At 37.9% G+C, this 19377-nt stretch overlaps 1 protein-coding gene across 3 annotated transcripts in view; it reads left to right on the top strand.

Moving 5' to 3' along the window:
* TMTC1 (transmembrane O-mannosyltransferase targeting cadherins 1) overlaps positions 1-19377 on the top strand; it is a 260026-nt gene that overhangs the window by 96839 nt on the left and 143810 nt on the right. For 2 of the 3 annotated variants that reach the window (XM_081310209.1, XM_081310207.1), the window contains exons 6-7: positions 14049-14130; positions 15027-15130. The exons of the other annotated variant lie outside the window; for it this stretch is intronic. In XM_081310209.1, coding sequence (XP_081166335.1) covers positions 14049-14130; positions 15027-15130 — 186 coding nt within the window. The remainder of the gene's footprint in view (positions 1-14048; positions 14131-15026; positions 15131-19377) is intronic. 3 annotated transcript variants of the gene reach the window in all.

Here is a 19377-nt window from a genome sequence, read left to right as displayed (position 1 = left end):
TATTAGACATGTATGAGCAAATATATATAAATAGGCAAGTTTATCAAAATTTCAGGTATGAGGTTTTGGAATTTTAGTTTTGTATGAATATTTGGTTTTGGATTATTTATGCCTAAGATTAATTATTTTCGTACACTTGAGCCCATCATTTATAGATATAGTGTGTTTTAAAATCAGACCCGTCAAGTTCCTTGTAATTAATGTTATAAGCTTCACTCAAATTTAGCTTCTGAAATATCAATCTCTACTTCAGTGAATCATGCAGATTTATAGTCCACTGGACCAAATCATTACAGTTCCATTGACTGTACATAGAGGAGACTGTGGTCTCAAATGTTTATTAACCATAGTTCCTCCCCTCCTTCTTTTCCCTTTTGCTACTTTAATAAAATGAGGTTATAAAGGATACCTTTGTTTGGAAGATCTATCCAGTGGTGAGAGAGGTGTGTTAAAGTCACCCAAGATGATTGTGTTGTGGTCAATTTGACTCGAAATTGCGAAGAGTTTGTTTGATGAACATAGCTGCACCATTGTTTGGGGCATATATATTTATGATTGTTATGTCTTGTTGTTGTATGGTTCCCTTGAGCAGTATGTAATGTCTATCTTTATCCTTTTTGATTAATCTTGGCTTGAAGTCTATTTTATTTGATATGAGGATGGCAACCCCTGCTTGCTTCCACAGTCCATGTGAATGGTATGATTTTTCCCAACCTTTCACCTTCAGTCTATGTGTATCTTTTCCTATCAGATGAGTCTCCTGGAGGCAGCATATTGTTGGGTCTTTTTTTTTTTTTTTTTTTTTTAATTCCATCTGCTAGACCATGTCTTTTGATTGGTGAATTTAAGCCATTAACATTTAGGGTTACTATTGAGACATAGTTTGTATTTCTAGCCATATTTGTTTATTTTTGTTATTTTACTTGAATTGGTAAATGGATGGCATTGGAGAAGATAATGCTAAGTGAAGTTAGCCAATCCCCCCCCCCCCAAAATGCTGAATGTTTTCTCTAAGGAGGCTGACTCATAGTGGGTAGGGAGGGTGAACATGGGACGAATAGATGAATTCTAGATAGGGAAGAGTGGAGGGAGGGTAAGGGAGGAGGCAGGGAATTAGCAAGGGCAGTGGACTGTGATGGACATCATTATCCAAAGGACATGTATGAAGACACAAATTAGGTGTCAACCTACTTTATATACAAACAGAGATATGAAAAATTGTGGTATATTTGTGTAATAAGAATTGTAATGCCAAAAAAAAAAAAACAAGAACATGTAAAAAAAAAAAAAGAAATCAGAAAAATGTGAAAGAATAAATAAAATAAAATGATTGGCTTTTTTTAAAAAAGGATACCTTATATTGGTTCATCCAAGTTAGATGAAAAGATTTTTTTCTGAGATCTGAAAAGAATGGATGAGAAAATTCTAGTTTTCATATATTCAGAATTAACATGCTGAACCAATTAATAGATGTGTTCTGCCAGAGAAACACTTGTTTTGGATTAAACCCTTATACCAGGAAGAGAGAGTCATGGATCAGGATAGAGCAAGTGTCCAGGCAAGAAAAATAAATTAATTTTTTATTTGAATTTTGCAGAATTTTGGGCTTGGTTTACTCCTCATCAGTTTATTTCACTGTTCAGTACTCACCTGCTAGAAGATGGTACCAGGGTCACAATCTTATCCTCATCCTGGTTTTCCCAGAATCTTCTAAGTTTTAGCACTCTAAAGTCCCAGTATTAGACATATTGTACTGATTGGTCACCTTTGAGAACAGTCTTGCCACGTGCATGAAAATTTCTTGACTCTAAACTTTACACTAGAAAATGTTCAGAATGCTTTTTGCTAAATTAAGTTTAGAATGAGAAATATGTTAAAATAAGAGTCTGAAATTGGGTCCTGATATCAGCAGGGTTTGTAAAGGTAATGTGTAGACTTGCATGCATAGGATTTTTTAAATTTTGGTTTGAGGACTTAAATGCCTGATGAATAGAGCACTGTACTAGATGTGCAAGGGAAACTCAGCTGAGTTAAGACACAAACCACTGGTGTTCTTCATTTAAACATTAAGTTCCTTTGAACATGGTCTGGTATCTGGAAATATAGCAACACATGATGATATGTCAGTAAACAAATGAAATTGCCTGCAAAGAAAATGGAAAGATTAGATTAAACAAGTCTATGAAAGTCATTAGGACAATGAAATTGTCTGGTGAGAAATCATAATAGATCAGGGCCACTGGCCAACAGGGGATCTTTATAAGAAATAGGAAAAGCCGTGGGCACCAGGCATGGTGGAGTGTGATGTTTCAGTTGAGGGCACCATTTGCCTTTTGGGATGAATTAGGGAAAGGCCCTTCTTCACAGGCAGTCTCAACCTGTGTCCCCTCATGCAGGTGTTGAACAGAGCCCAGGCTGGTTTTCAGCCCTGACAGGCCACCTCAGTGGCCCCTCCTCAGCCTGTTCCCTTGTGCACTCACAAGAGGCACAACACCTTTGAACAGAATTAAAGGAGTGCAGTGAATGAGAGCATGGAAAGCCAAATGGAAGCTTTGTCTTCTGGGGAAATATTTTGTTCTTTTCCCTTCTCTTTCCAGGAAGGAGAGAGCCCACAGACCTTGAGAGGAATGGAAGTCTTTTCTGTACTTAGCCAATTCTTTTCTCGTGTTTCTTATTTTTTTTGTGATCATGAAGGACAGGCCATAGCATTTGAGCATTTTCTGCTGAATGGTCACTCTTCTAATCATGGCCACTTTGGTTGCTGTTTTGTGTCGGGTGCTGTCTTGAGCCATTTGCATACATCATCTCATTGAGATCCTTTCTAGAACCTTATAAAGTGCAAATTCTGACCATTTTCCAGAAAAGGCTCCGGAGATCTCTTGCCTGCTCCACAAGTTTGCAGCTGAGTGTGTCAGGATTCAGACCCAGGTCCCTGTGACTCCAAGGTCTGTGGTGCTTTCACCACACCCAGCTGTCCTGGTAATATCTAGAGTGCTGGATTTTGAGAGCACAGCATGAGGGACCCTTTGAAAACCCTTTGACAACCAAGGCATCAGACACAGCGATACAGAAAACTTAGCTTACTACAGTATTAGAAAATTATGTTCCAGATGTTTTCTTTTTTGAACTATAAATGAATATAGTTAAATATGTAAATAATTGATATGTCTGAGGCTGGAATTTCTAGTTTCTTGGACAACTTTTATACTTAGATTTTGTATATTATGTTTACTTTTTTATATTATATTTTTAAATTAGATTCTCAAGTCTAGCAGGAAACTAGAAAGGAAACTTACCTTTAAAAACTAATCATGTAGATTATGAAGTTTGAACTTCCATAATACTGATACATATTTTACGTAAGCAGTAAACTCCTGACAGTATGAATAATGATCGTTTCTATACTGTGTATTCTCTGTGTTAAGAATCACTATGATTCTTATTTTTACTCTGAAATCTTAGTTACAGATTTCTCCTCAGGAGCTTTCAATGTGAATGAGAACTGGAATTTAAAAATAAAACCTGACTAGAGTTGAAATCTCACAATTTTCACTTTCCCCTCCCCCCCTTAATGTATTTGCCTTTGATGGAAAAAATAGAGTTCTGAGTGAAATAAAACTTGAATCCCTTCAAGGTAGGAGGTGCACTAGGATTTCAGTGACTTGAGAAGCTGAGGCAGGTGGATTACAAGTCCAAGGCCTGCCTGGGCAATTTAGTAAGACCCTTTCTTAAGATAAAAGATAAAAAGGGCTAAGGATATAGTACAGTAGTAAAACACCCCTGGGTTCAGTCCCTAGAATAATAATAATAAATTTAAAAGGCTCGATTCTTGTAAGAAAGTGAATTTTACAGGTGTGTGTCAAGCTTGTGCAAGGCATGATTGGATCCCCCACCCCACTTTTCAGTCCCTGAGGCTCTGACAGTCAGTCCTCCTCTCTCAAGTCGGAGGGTGTTAGCAGTGGCCGTGGAAATTTGCTGGTCTCTGAGTGAGTTTCTTTAGACCAAGAAGAGATTTCTTTTCTCCCACATTGATTACTTCCTGTGAGTGCTGCTGGGTTATAACACAGCTACTCCGCTGTGGGCTCTGAGCGCAGTGCAGTGAGGTCATCTATTTCTGGAGGAGCCTTGGTCTGCAGCAAGCCCAGGCTGCCAAATGTTCTGCCTGGCCCCAGAGTGAACTCAGTGTGTGAAGCCTCTGTTTGCTGTCAGCTACCACAAAGTGGCTTCAGAGTCTGTGGGTGAGGATGTTGGGGATGGGGAGGGAACTAGAGGGCCCCAACAGAAAGCTGGATTGGAGAAAGTGGCTTGGTGAAAGATTGAAATGAGGCTTCCTTCCCTCTCTGTCCTAAATCTAAGCTGCCTAGATCCATAACACAGACCCAAGTCTAAGTTCAAGCATAAAAGTAGAATAGAGAGAGACCCGTAGGCCGGCCTGGTCTGCATTCCACACAGGTACAGCAAGTGGAAGAGAGACCAGTGCTGGCCAGTAACACAGAGCGACTTCTCCTGTCGGCATCCATGGCCAGTTGGTGTTGTGGGGACTAACCACAACGTTTGAAGCTCTTCGGGAGTGGGTCTGTGTCCAGAATGTGGGAAAAGGTAGTAGAAGCATTTCCTTCTCTATCTCTCCTTGCAAGGACTTAATAACTCTGTGACAGAGTGACACCAAGACTGGCTTCAGGGTCAGTCATTTAGGAATATTACGCTGCTATTCAAGCTTTCAGGGTTTGAACCTCCATTGTAGCATTCATTTATTCACGATTTAGACACCTGACTTAGAGACATTTTTCAGGAGTGTGCACTGTGGGAGTAGAGGCTGCCTAGGCTGTGTTCACAGGGAGCCCTTCTTGTCCTCATTGCTCACTTGTCCCCATGCAGCTGCTCAGACACTGCTCCTCCTGCCTCCCCAGACTCTTCTCTCTTTCCCCCAGGCCAAGTGTCATCTCTTCCCTTCGGCTCCCCTTCCTTTTCCAGCCTGTGTTGATTTCTTCCTTCTCTGAACTCCTTTAGTCCTGGAGCAGGGCAGACAGTACAGAAAGGCCCTGTACGATGGCACTGAGAGTGTGGTTTGGGATAGAGTGCATAGGTTTGAGCTCTGCTAATTACTAGCTTTGTGATCCCAGGGAAGCTGTTGCTGTTGCTGTTCTTTCTTTCTTTTTTTTTTTTTTTTTTTTTTGGTACTGGGGATTGAACTCAGGGGCACTTGACCACTGAGCCACATCCCCAGCCCTCTTTTGTATTTTATTTAGAGACAGGGTCTCACTGAGTTGCTTAGCACCTCACTATTGCTGAGGCTGGCTTTGAACATGAGATCCTCCTGCCTCAGCCTCCTGAGCCACTGTGATTACAGGCATGTGCCATTGTGTCTGGCTGCTGTTCACTTTTTAATGCCTCAGTTTCCCCATCTGTGAAATAAAGAAAGCAACAATACCTGCTTCATTGTTGTTATTGTAGGTATGTATTTAAAGGGTTAATGTGTATTTGGCAAAGTTTCTAGCCCACAGTGTGCACTCAGTAAATGTTAGCTATCATTTAAATGTCAAATGTATGCCTTTATCCTTGCATATATTGCTTCTAGGACCTCACTCAGTTCCCAATATTGTCAGTTCCCAATTCTTGTCAAATTAAAAATTGTCTGAATAGCTTATCACTTTTCATAGTGGTGAAGATGCAGCAGGCTTTTTGTTAATTAGAAATTAACAAATTGATCAGCTATTTCTTGGTGTCCTGAATTCCTGTGTCTTTAGATATGTCATTGATATGCATACTCCTGAAGCAGTATTTGCACTTTGAGCATTCCCCCGGGGAAAGTGCAGCTTTTGTTGTCAGTGATGTGCCAGGCAGCAGAACATTTGTGGGTAAGGGCATGGGCTGTACTTATAATCTAACTTTCTTCTCTTACTACCCTCGGGGACCTTGGGACAACTTACTGGGCCATTAATGCCTCTGTTTTCCCCCTGCAAATAGAAAATATTGACATTTCTCATCTCATAGGAATGTGCTAAGGGGACGCATACATTAGAACCATGCCTGGGACACCGAAGGCAGCCACTAAATGGTAGCTGCTATTATTACTATTGTTGACCTGAAGCACTTTTTGCTGTTTTACTCAGACAGTCCCAATATTGAATACTCTTTTTCACTAGTTTAATTGTACTTGAGTTTATGAGCTCATATATTCCAGTGAGGCCCAGAAAATATTTTTATAGTATCATTGGCTATTTTTGTACTTTTTCTCAGTGCTAAGATTTACCTGTATACCTGTACAAATGTATGTTGCAAGTAGCAGTGATTTTATTGCATGGATTCCTTGGAGATTCTGATGTGCAATAAATTTGGGGGGATTAAAATAGGAGAAAGCATGTGAATACATGGTCAAAGAGGAGACTGTGGTGCAGCTAAAAAGCGTTGAATTGTCCATTAGGAGACTCAACTTTGGTTTCAGACCCACAGCTCAGAAGGGTTAGATATGTAACACAGTGACAATGCTCTCTGTCCTGCCACTTCTAGGATCTTTCACGGATTAAATGTTAGAATAGATTGAAGGTTTTTTGACATGTGAATGCCACACAAATATATGCTGATATGTATCCTTTTGCAGAAGTTTCTTATTTTGGCAAATTAAGTATTCTGTTCAGAAGAAAACTTTTATACCTTCAGAACTAATGACCAGTTTACAAAAGATTAAAGTACATAAGAAATTATTTAACATCAAATCACTCTGCTAAGTAAATGTAGCAATGCTTTTCTTACTTATTCTTGGGCTACAACCTTTCACCTATTTCTAAATCTGATCTCTCAGAAATTTCCAAAATAACCATTATCTCCTTCTGTCCACTGTTTTCCGACTGGGACAGCTGGGCCATTCTTTGCTATTGACCTTAGAGTGGTCACTGTACCCGTCTCAGTGCTGACTCTGTTGTTTGAAATCAGTTCAGTTTATCTCTCTTCTGAAGGGCCTTCGCTGACTGTTCATTGCCATCAAAGTATACCCAAACTCCACAATGGGATGTGAAGACCCATTGTGAAGTGGCCCCAGCCTACCTCTTCAGCCTCACTGCTCACAACTCTGCTGACATTAGATCCCCCAGCCATGACGTTATTCTTGCTCTTTTGCCATCTTAGCTTGCCCTTTCTCAATCCTTGGCCCTTGTATGTGCATCGTATTTCTGCTTTCCTCACCTGATGCACTTGTCATCTTTCCAGCTGTCAGCTTCATTGTCACTTGGGGCATTCTTATCTATCCACTCTCCATTTCTCTTTATACTCAGGAGGCTGAGGCAGGTGGATTGCAAGTTTGAGGCCAGCCTGGGCAACTTAGCAAAACTTTATCCCATAATAAAAAATAAGAAGGGCTTGGGATGTAGAGTGGTACCGGTTCAATCTCTAGTACCTCAGCAATAACAACAATAAAAGAGCTTCAAAGTTTCCCTCTCTTGCTCTTCTACTCTCCTGCCATGTGAGAATACATAAGAAGTCCTTACTAGACAGCAAAGGTCAGTGCCTTGATCTTGGACTCTTCAGAACTGTAAAAAAGATAAATTCTTGTTCTTTAAAAGTTATCCATTTTTAGTATTGTTCACAAATGCACTAAGACAGAAGTTATTGTGCTGTTATTACACAGAGATGCCATTTAATACTATAGATGCTCCTCAGGTTACAATGGGGATATGTCCTGAAGTCGAAAATGCATTCAATGCACCTAACCTTCAGAACATCATACCTTAGCAACATAGTAAGATATTGGTTGTTTCCTCTCATGATAATGTGCTTTCCTGGGAACTGTGGTGGGTGGCTGCTGCCCAACATCATGAGAATGTATTGTACTAGCCCAGGGAAATATCAACATTCAAAATTCAAAGTATGGTTTCCGCTCAGTGCATATTACTTTTGCACCATTGTAAGCCGAACTATCATAAATTGAACTACAATAAGCCAGGGATCATTTGTAATCTATGCTGAAAATGTACAGACTAGCTCTATTTTACTTTTATACGATTATTGTAACAAGGCCTTACACTCATATGTGGGCTTGAAAATGTCCAATGGGTAACTAAAAGAAGGATAGAAATTTGGTATTATCTCTCTCCATTTTGCATCTGTCTCCTTTGCTCCGAATCACCTTGGATTCCAGAAATACCCAGGTCTAATGAACAAATGTTTTTTGATGAGTCCAAACTACCACCCAGGCCACAAAAACTTTCTTATCACTTTCTTATCACCTACCTGCTTTGGCAACTGTACAATGCCTCTAACTATGCAGTGCTCCAACCTTGCCCTCAATCCTCTTTCTATAAAGCTTCAAAGTCATTTCCAGCCCCTGAAAGATAGGGCTGGACACACACTGTTCCCATTTGTCTTCCCAATATGGCTACATTGGTTAAAGTTCCTTTTCTGCTTTTCACCATTTTTTCCATTTGGTTTTTGGGATAAATGACCAGATCTGATTTGTTGTCTCCCCAGAGTCAGGTCTGTGGCCTAGGATTCTAGTAATATAGAGTAGTGAATGCTTTGGTTTTGGATCTAGGTTTGGGTCTCACCACTGCCTCTTGCTGGCTATGAGATCCTGAGAAGTAGCAGGTTTATTCTTAAGATGAGGACAAGTGTGCACTCACAGAGGTAATATGAAATAACAAGGGCAAATTACTGGCACATATGAAATGTATTAAGTATTCCCTATTACTAATGAATTGAAACCTCTTTGGAACTATTAATGAGAGACAAGGCTGATATTACCAAAACTGATTTTTTGCTATTACTTATAGAAAGAATTAAAATCAGGATCATTGACTAAATTAATTGTAGAGGGCCTATAATTGGATCCTCTGGCTCAGCTAATGAGGCTTGATCTAGTTGACCTTTGACAGTGAAGGGCCATGACCTTTTCCAATACAGTTAACATTTTCTCAGCTCCATCTTTTTCCCTCTCTTATAGCACTCCCACACTGTTCTGTTCCCTTCCAATAGTAGCATCAGTTTTCAGAATGGTTAAGAGAACTGAAAACACATTCCCTGTGCCTTCCCAGGCTTGATTTCCATATTTTATGTATGATCATCTAAGTATGTGTTTCTTTGTAAATACCATGATGAGTTAAGAGTTTAAAATTTCTGTAAGAACAGTTTACCAGAACTATAGAGTGGGGTATGGAAGGTCAATTTGGTCTTCTGAGTAGACAAAACTAAGAAATGCATTTGTCTTAGGATAGTAGCTCCTTTTCCTTCATAATCTTCATTTGCATATCAAAGGGGACATCAAAGGTTGGTGGCTCCTCTGTAGAATGCCTTTGCTTATTAAGATTTAGAGAAGGCCCTTCTGGGTTCAAGAGAGTGTGTTAAAGAGGGAACCCAGAGACACTTAACTTTCTTCTGTTGTTTTTGCTAAACTTGTAGTCTTTTCTAATGTGAGCTGTGTCTCTTTTATATTTTGTTCCATTGAGAAATCTTTTGTGTTTCAAAGGAAAGCAATATTTAAAAATTTCTGTTCTAAAAGCTCCGAGTTCAAATTCTTTTCAGAGTATGTGAGTCTTTATCAATATCCTTCATTATCTTGAAAGAGCAAAGGGAAATTAATTAGTTACGATTCATGTTCTAGAAAGAATTCCATATATAGCTATTTATTATTTATTGGTATAATTTTGTACCCCAGTCTAGTACTGAAGGGTAGGGATAACACGGAACAGGAAAAGAGTTTGAGAGGAGGCAAGATAAAGATTTTTAAACTGTTCAAGTCACTAAGCATTTATTGATCTTTGATCATCTTGCTGTGGTGTGAAAAACACATTTAAATCTCACTTGTTAAAACATGTTTATAAAGACTTAATTGCCTGTAGCAATAGATACAGGAGTCACTGTTGTAGAATTTTGCTACAAAGAGAGAGTTGGGGATGAACCCTGATATATAGCATGGACAAGTGGAAATTTATAGCCAAGGAGCAGGATGGAGAGGTCAGTGGATGACAGATTACTAAAAGAAATTCCCTTATCATGTGTAAGGAGGGATTCTGGCTAATCTGACCTAATAGGATTCTTGTAAAGACAAGGGTGATCAGACATCACCCCTGGGGATGGTGGAGAGTGAAAGATATGATCAGACATCTAGAGTAGTCAGATACCAAGGGTGGATGATTGTTTTTAGTTTATTTGTTTTCGTTTGGTTTGCTAAAGTGATTTAGCAGGGTTCTTGTTGAAATGAGATTTTATAAGACAATGTACAGATGGTCTTAGAAGAAGGTTCAGGAGCCTGAATAAAGTGTGATCAAACAAATAATTTTTTGTCCTATGTATGGAATATTTGTTGGCATGATAATTATTGTTAATAAAGAAGAGCAACTTATAATAATATATATTAATTTATCTAGGCAGACACAGTGGCACACACCTGTAATCCCAGCTACTGTGGAGACAGAGGATCCCAAGTTCAAGGCCATCCCGGGCAATTTAGTGAGACCCTGTCTCACTACAGAAAATAAAAAAGAGCTAGAAGGGTAGCTCAGTGGTAGGGTGCCCCTGGATGCAGTCCTCAATACCACAAAATAAAAAAAATAATTTTCCCCAAGCATTCATTGATTGAGCTGACAGGATTATGGGTGGATGATTTAGGGTGGCAGTTGCTCTGATATCTGCTAAGATCTTCAGTAGGCATTGAGGACTGTGTGACTATGGAGAATGAACTTAGGAAGCAGTCACATTTTGGATCTGAATATTTGCACATAATCAATTGGGGAAGTGGTTATTAGTAATCAGAAAATGTGGCATGTGTAGAAGCATATTAGAGAATTACTTTGAGTAATCTTGGTCTTTGTTTTTATTTGAAAAAAATCAGTTTAAAATGCATAATTTGATGATACCAATAATCTATACTAAACTATTTTTATATGCAACTGCATGTACTGAAAGTGGAGATCAATTAATTCTTGATTTCCTTCTGATCCTTTGACATTCCCTTTTCTTGAAATTTGGCAGGTGTCTGTTTGTCTCCATTCATTTATAATACCGTCATTTGGTGAGAACATGTAATGATCACAATCTTTTTGACCTGAAACGGACCCTGAAACCATTTGCCCCCATTTTCATTGATAAAGGAAGAAAATAAAACTTCTGTAGATTTGTTCCAAATCATGCATCAAATTGGATGGAAAAAAAAGGAATAGAACCCTGGACCTCGGTTCTCTTTCTAGTGGTTTCCCCAGTGGTTTGGTGTTTGGATTGACATGCTCTCTGGCTTTTTAATGAAAACTGTGGAGAATTTGAATGAAATAAGAAAGCATTAACGATAACATTTTGTATCTTACAATTGAAATATGTAGGTGAGAGGGCTGGGGATGTGGCTCAAGCGGTAGCGCGCTCGCCTGGCATGCGTGCGGCCCGGGTTCGATCCTCATCACCACATGCAAACAAGGATGTTGTGTCCGCCGAGAACTAAAAAATAAATATTAAAGATTCTCTCTCTCTCTCTCTCTCTCTCTCTCTCTCTCTCTCTCTCTCTCTCTCTCCTCTCTTACTCACTCTTTAAAAAAAAGAAATATGTAGGTGAGAAAATTAGATATAATATTTAATTATCACTTCTTGCTAGGCAAGTGCTCTACCACTGAGCTACATCCCCAGCCCATGTTATTACATTTGAACCACTTAGTGTCTGGCACATATTAATTATTAGCTATTTTATTATTGCTAATAATAATATTGTTACTATTCATTATTATTCATTTCTACCTCACAGGCCATATTATTGGGCATGTGAGGGACAATTCCTCTGTTCAATTTTGTTGTGGAAGTAGAAAGGAGTAAAGAATACAGAGAATTGAGCCCATGGCGTTCACCCTGTTGAGATTAGGAATCTTATCCCCTGACCTAGTATTTATCAAAAGAGGATGCCATATCATTTTCACATTTACTATTGATTGAACAGCTAGAAATAGAAATCTTGAAAAGAAGTCTTATTTTTTGATCACTGATCTCAGTAGCACTTTGGACTTTCATTGATTGCTTTGGGATGTTACATTTTAAGAATAAATCATTTGGTGACTTCAGCTTGACTTCTTAAGGAAGTGGGATTTCTCCAAGAATTTCTAAACGAGAGGACTCAGATAAGAATAACATACTGAAGTAACCATCATAGCAAGCTTTCAGTGAAATAATATATGGGGAATTCATCTAAATTTAACATTGAAAAAATCCTAAACTCTGTGGTTTGTTGTTCTATAGAAAGGAAAATCACTTCTCATTTTTCCACTGTTAAAAATAAACAAGCAACAAAAGGAACTTGAGAAATAACACTTCCAAAAGCAGACCACCACAGAAAGTACTTTTTTTTCATTCCCAAATATTGTGACTCCTGACCTCCCCAGCACTTCTTCAGCCATCAGTCATTCATTCCCTTTGCCTTCCTGCTGCCATTTATCTTATCCCCTGTAAAGCAATAGCAAAAAAATTTCAGCGTTGGTTGACTTGGACTGGAAATGATAATCATAGTAGTGGCAAAGCTGAGGGAAGGATGCTTAGTGGTACTTTCTCATTTTAGGATTGGAGACTCTGGAGATATTGAGTATCCAAGTCAAGGACTTTGCTTAGAAAAACGCACAGATGCAAACATAATGCAAAACCTCATGCACAATGTGAGGACACCCTTTGGCACATTTGAGGTAGCTGCTGATGGTACCTGGCCTTCCTCCTTGCAGAGCACTGTGTTAGTATCTCAGGAAGGAGAAAAGGATTTAAATACAGTACTTGAGGATGGATCCAGTGCAAAGTTTGTTAGTAGCTGACACTGTTCTGTGTTTTGGGCACTTCACTTTCTGCATTCATTAGTCAGATCCGAGCATATATTACTTCCAAAATTCTTTATGAACCATGAAGAGGAAAAGGAAATGCAAAGGAAGAGACTTGCCTTTAAGTAAGGCTGTCATGTCCTACAGTTTCAAAACGTTTATTACACAGCTAAGGATGCACATATATTTTGTAAGCAGTCCTCAAGGTAGATGTTTCTTTGTGAGATACTAACCCACTTGGGTCTTACAAAATGATTTCTCTCCTTAAAGAATATTCTCCTTATATGAAGAGAACTCATTCAAATGCAAATTTTAAGCTATGCTGGAGAGAAATCCTTTGAGGGAAAATCAAACTAAAAGAAGTAGAAGAAAAAAATGAAAATAAGTAGGGGAATAAGGATGAAATGGGAAATGTGTGTTGGATTATGTGATTTGACTCAACTTCTTTTTTCCACTGTGTGCTTTAATAAGTAGAAATTTGCTTGTGGGTGGACAAGACTTGCTGTGTGTTTTCAGCTGGGGCTTTTGATAGCTCCTCTTGCTTCCCTTTCATTGTCTTTATTAAAGCTGTCTGATCACATATCTTGCACGTACATGCCCACAGCTCCCACTTTGTAAGATTCAATGGGCTGTGGCAGATGCAGGGTCTACACAAGTTCCTGCCCCTTCAGAAGTTGACATGCTTGTAAACTTGTTTAATTCCAAGGACCATAAGATGGTGAGAAAATTGTTCTTCATATATGGGTGACTCTGATCCCACCACTGGTGCTCACTAACTTTGAAACCTTACAAAAACTTCTTGACTTCATGTAACCTTAGCACTATCTTTAGGGGTAAGACATTGGTGAGGTATTTTGTGGGCTAAAGATATTGCACTAAGTAGGTAAATGAACTCTTGTTTAAAATCATCCCTTGACTTTGTAAGCACATAGTTGTCAGAATGACTGGATTCTTTGAGATTAGATGGGATAGTAGTATTAGTAATTACAGTGCTCGGTTCCCTTCCATATTGTCTCATTGACGAGTTTCCTGTGAGGCAGGTGTTATCATTCCTCCTAAGTGAGAAGAAGCACTGTGCAGGAAAGGGAAGAAACTTTCCCAGTCTCCTGGGTTGAAAGCAGCAAAGGTGTGCAATTGGAACCCAAGCGTGCTGGCTCACAGGCCACTCTCAGCTTGGGGCCTTCACAGCCTTTCTCAGAGCTACAGCATATTCATTGAAAAGGGAATATGGTGCAGAAGACTCTTACACTTACTTAAGATTTATTTTCTTTCCTGTTTCAGGTATCTGACAACAAGCAGCAATAGAAATTTCCTGCTTACCATGAGACCATTTTTAAAAAGGGCTGTTTTGGTCATAAGTTATGTAAGTATATATGTAATCAAGAACGTTTTCATTTTAATTCAGGCCAGAGACACAATCCAGATTATTTAATAGAATCAGTAGTAGATCCCAGCCATGACATCTTGGTATCAGTTTACATGCCTTAAACATTGCAGAGCATTGGAAGGTGTATGTTCTATTTTAGGTAAATGTGAAACACACAGTGTTTTACAAGTCCCTTTCAAGGTGCTAATGTTGATTGGTCTCTAGAGATGGTGTCAGAAACCTGGCTCTATCAGTTATCTATTGTTGTGTAACAAATGGCCTAAAAATTGAGTGGCTGGGGTTATGGCTCAGTGATAGAGTGCTTGCCTGGCATATGTGAGGCACTGGGTTCCATTCTCAGCACCACATATAAATAAAAAATAAAGGTCCATCAACAACTAAAAATATATTTTTAAAAAAATTGAGTGGCCTAAATACCACAACCATAATTATCTGCCTGAAATTCTTTAGTTTGGGCAGCATTTAGGTGGATGATTCTTCTGATCATCATAATTTTTGGTTGGGTTCTAAGGCAAGTTGATTCAGCTATTATAAGGGCTAGGTCATCTCCATCCTCTTCCAAATCGCTTCTCTTCATAATATCTCATCTTCTGAAGCCTTGCCTAGAAAGATAGTTAGAATTTCATTACAACTTGGCAGCTGGGTTCTGAAAGATCCAACCCAAAGTTGCAAGACCTCTCCAGGGAAGGTTAGACCTAGAAAGGACACAGTGTGTCTTCTGCTGCATTTTGTTGATAAGTACAAGTCATGAAACCAAGCCAGATTTAAGGAAAGGGGTGGCTGACTCCATATCTTGACAGGAAGGACAGAACACACATACAAAGAGGGAGATTATTGGTGGCTCTCTTACCAAATCTTCTTGTTCTCTTAAGGTGATTGTCATTTTGTACTTCCGTCTGTGGATAATGGGAGGATCCATGCCCCTCTTTTCAGAGCAGGATAATCCAGCTTCATTTTCGCCTTATTTTCTTACAAGGTTAGTAAAAATAATTTTTTAACTTTATTTGGTATGTATTAGGTAGCTTTAAATAGTTTTAAATTATAGTTGGGCTTTGCATGTAATGAAAGAAAAGATTTTCTATCCAGCATGTGGATAGAAAGGAAATTACTATTCATACATTTGGAATTCTTTTCAATAAATGTGGCTGTTTTGGTTTATTATTTTGTTATAGATGTTGTTCACTTTGGTATATATTTGTTTATTCAACAAATATTTTCCTAGACAATATTATCAATAATACATATCTATTAAGTGGCTCATTTGACAAATGTTACAGAACAAACCACAGAGAGGTGCACAGAGGTTTTTGGACACTATAACCTTTGGTAAGACTAAAATTGGACTGGAGGTCTTAAGTGACAAACAGAAATGAACACCAGTTTTTGCTAAGATATAGATTTAGTTGTATTTTATCATTTGTCCTTAAAAGTTCTAGAGATAGTCAAGAAGTGATCAATGTTTCTGCTTCATTAAGAAGGTATTTTAATTCCTCATCTATTCATCTGCTTTGATATACTACTGAGGCTTTTGGATATAATTTAACTATTTTAATTACTCTTCTTCAGAATATATTGTTTCCATAATGTTTTAAACATTAAGATGCACTGTTCTTAAATGTTCATCTCTGTATATGCCTTTATTATCTAATACTATTTTATGATAGTAGCCCTCATTTCTTATGTTTCCAAGATGTGAAAAATCTCAAATTAAGCCTTGATCTAAAATCCATTTATATTTTGGCTTATTTGTATCCTTCAGAGACAATAGATTTTTGTCTTTTCTTTTCATGCCAGTCAGCAATCTCTCCTTTATATTATTTATTTATCTTATATATTTTAATTGATAAGTTTCTATGACTTTGTATGCCTTGCATGTTTTCTTTATGGTTTTTAATATTTTTTTCTTTTTATATTTATTTATCTATTTATATGTTTGTTTGTTTGTTTATTTATTTTGTGCTTCTAGGGATTGAACTCGGGGGCATTTACCACTGAGCTACAATCCCAGCCCTTTTTCATTTTTTCTTTTGAGACAGGGACTCACTACATTGTCCAGGCTGGCCTTGAACTTGAGGTTCCCCAGCCTTCTGAGTAGCTGGGATTATAGGTGTGCACCACCGTACCTAAATTATTTATTTATATTTTAGTTTAATTTTCACTTTTTGTGCTAAGGATGTTACCTAGGGCTTCGTGCATGCCAGACAGCACTCCAGGGTAGCTACACCCCCAGCTTCTCTTCCCATCATTTAGACTCTGTTTTCCATTCAAAAAGGAAATCTGCTGATTTGATTAACATATTTTTTAATAAATATTATATCATAATTGTTCTCATTATTTCAGCATATATTTGTATTAATTAAATCTTGAGTAGGCATCCAGAAATCATTTAATATACTCTAGTATTGGCTTGCCTCTTAGGCAGTCTAAAAAATTTATAAATTTTTGTTAGTGTCTTAGGTTTTTCAAAATGTTGAAATCTTCTCTACATTTGACATCTCCAATTCAGCTTTTTGTTAATGTTGCAATCTACTATTTTTTTTTTTTTTAAGATTTCTTTACTGGCTTTCAGAATCTCTAGGGCCCCTTGTCCCTATATTTTTCACTGAGGCAGTTCATTGATAAATTACTTCAGTTCTATAGCTCCTTAAATAGTTACTTTCTGCCTTTAAGATAAAAATGAATGTTACCAGATCCTGTTCTCGCACAGTGGCCCCATTTCCTTTAGCTTCGGAATGGTTTCCCTCCAAACATTCCTGTCTCCTGAACTTGAGCATTTGTTCTTTTTGGTTAGATGATCCCAGTATCTAAAAACCAAAAGAGGCAGAAGGAGAGGGCCAAGAACATGCTGCTATCAACTCACCAACCAATTATTTCTTTCATATCTTGCACCGTCAGTAAAGTAGTCCCAAGTTCTTGGTATCAGTGCATGTTGACTTGATCTCTGACTCACTGCCCTCCTACTGTACCTTCTCAGCCACCGAGAGAGTTAAGTTATATTTTTCTTTTGGTTGATGACCGAAAAGAAAAGGAAGGAAGGAAGGACAAATTAGGATTTTTTTTTCACTTCCAAGGCACGTGTTCATTTTCAGAGTTGCCCGACTCACATTTCAGCCAGAACTATCTATGAATCCATCCGTCCTTGTGATGATGTGCAGGAAATTCAGTCAATAGAAAGTGATTAAATATTATAGTCACTATAACCTTTATAACCTCCTTTCCTTTAAGAGATGTGTCTTTCTGTTCTTGTAGCTACTTGGGGACATTTCAGTGATAGTTGTTGTGAGTGGGTTTTCACATTCCTGTTGGATGGCTGCATTAGAATAGACTTCTATTCAGGGAGGGAGGGAGGGGGTCTTAATCCCTTTCCTGAGAAGGGTCTCTTCTCTTTTTGCAGACTTTGCCTCTGGCAGGCTGATGATTCTCACATTGGTATCAGTGCATGTTGACTTGATCTCTGACTCACTGCCCTCCTACTGTACCTTGGTCTGTTTTCATTGTTCTGCTGAGTTTTCTCTCCTGATCTGTGCAACTTAGCTGTGATGAGGCTGACTGATTCAAAGTTTGTCATTTGGCTGTGTTGGTCTGCTTCATTGAACATTTTCTTCTGCATTCATCTGCTAGGGCTGCTACAACAAAATACCACAGATTGTGTGGCTTAAACAACAGAAATTGATTCCCTCCCAGTTCCCGAGGCTGGAAGTCCAAGATAAAGGTGCTATCAGTGTTGGCATGTGGCAACCAGTAGATGACCCCTTTCTCACTGTGTCCTCACCTGGCCTTCTTCCCGTGTCCTTTTTTTAGAAAATCATTTTTATATTTTTAATTTTTAAAAATGTGTTCTTTTTAGATTATCCTGTGTTCTTGAAGAGAGATTTCTGATGTCTCTTTTCTTGTAAGGACACCAAGAAGATTTATATGCACTAGGGCCCCACCCTTAAGACTTCCCTTAACCTGTATTACCTCCCTACAGGCACATCTTCAAATAATCACAGTATAGAGCAGGGATTTTTGATAGGCAGAATTCAGTCCATAACTACTTCCTTTACTGGAATTACAAAGTTTGTGCAACTTTCAATAGCATCTTTGCTTCCTTCTTGCAAGTATTATTTCTTCTTTTAATGGCAAATATAGTAAATTACTGTCTCACCATTTATTAGTTGCTATGGTTACTAGTTGCATGTATTTAAAATCCTAGTATCTTTTAAGAGTAGCTTGATCAAGTTTTTCTTTGTTTCATGATTTCTTGTAGCTTTAATTCCAAAATGCCCTCGCTTTTAGATGATCCTATTTCCAGGTGTTTGGCTCATAGGAAATATTGCCCTTGTCATTTTCTGCTTAACTGAGATGAAAAATTACTGTGGTATCCTTGTGGGAAAAATTTTTAAGAAAAATTAAGCCATGGGAATAAGACAAAAGAAGCCTACGTGACCTTCACTGTAATGTGAGCATTGGCTTGTTATGACCTTATCATTACTATTTTCTATATTATACAATTCTGTCATCTTAGAATTTAACATATGGAAACCTGATAGTTGTGATGATTTTTCTCTAGTAGGAAAAATAAAACTTAAAATAACGGATTAGTTATGGAGAATTAATAATCCTTCAGAACTTTGAAAATTACTTTCTTGATAGTAAAATGTGACTCCAGGAAAAAAAAAGAAAGAAAAATAAAAGTTCAAATGTTACAGTTTTATTACCTTGCAAGATATTGACTGCATGTGTATTCAGTTTGCTAATCTTACTGCTTTTCATTTTTTCACTATGAAAATTAATTTTAAAATTTCAATTCATATATACATATGTATATGTTTATTTTTTATACATATTAATTTAATTTTTAAGTAACAGATTTACTGAGATATAAATTGCATACCATACATTATTAACCAGGACCATGATGCAATAGTGATTTTTAGTAGAATTAAAGAGCTGTACAACATCACCATTATATATTTAAAACTTTTTAATCTCCCCCAAATAAAACACATTAGCAGGCACTCTGTATTTTATCCTAGTTTCCCAGCCCCAGGCAGCCTCGGCTCTAATTTCTGTCTTTCTAGATTTACTGATTCTGTGTATGTCATCTAAGTAGAATCACATAATATGTCATCCTTTATGATTAGCTCCATGTTTTCAGACTTCATCTATATTGCAGCAGGTATCAATATTTTATTCCTTTTACTTCCTGGTTGTATTCCATTGTGTGGATATATCATAATA

Source organism: Spermophilus citellus, assembly GCF_964194105.1.
Source record: "Spermophilus citellus genome assembly, chromosome: 10".
NCBI classification, from domain to species: Eukaryota; Metazoa; Chordata; class Mammalia; order Rodentia; family Sciuridae; genus Spermophilus; species Spermophilus citellus.
The sequence above is the reverse complement of the archived record's forward strand: the minus strand, read 5'-3'. Positions and strand labels throughout refer to the sequence as shown.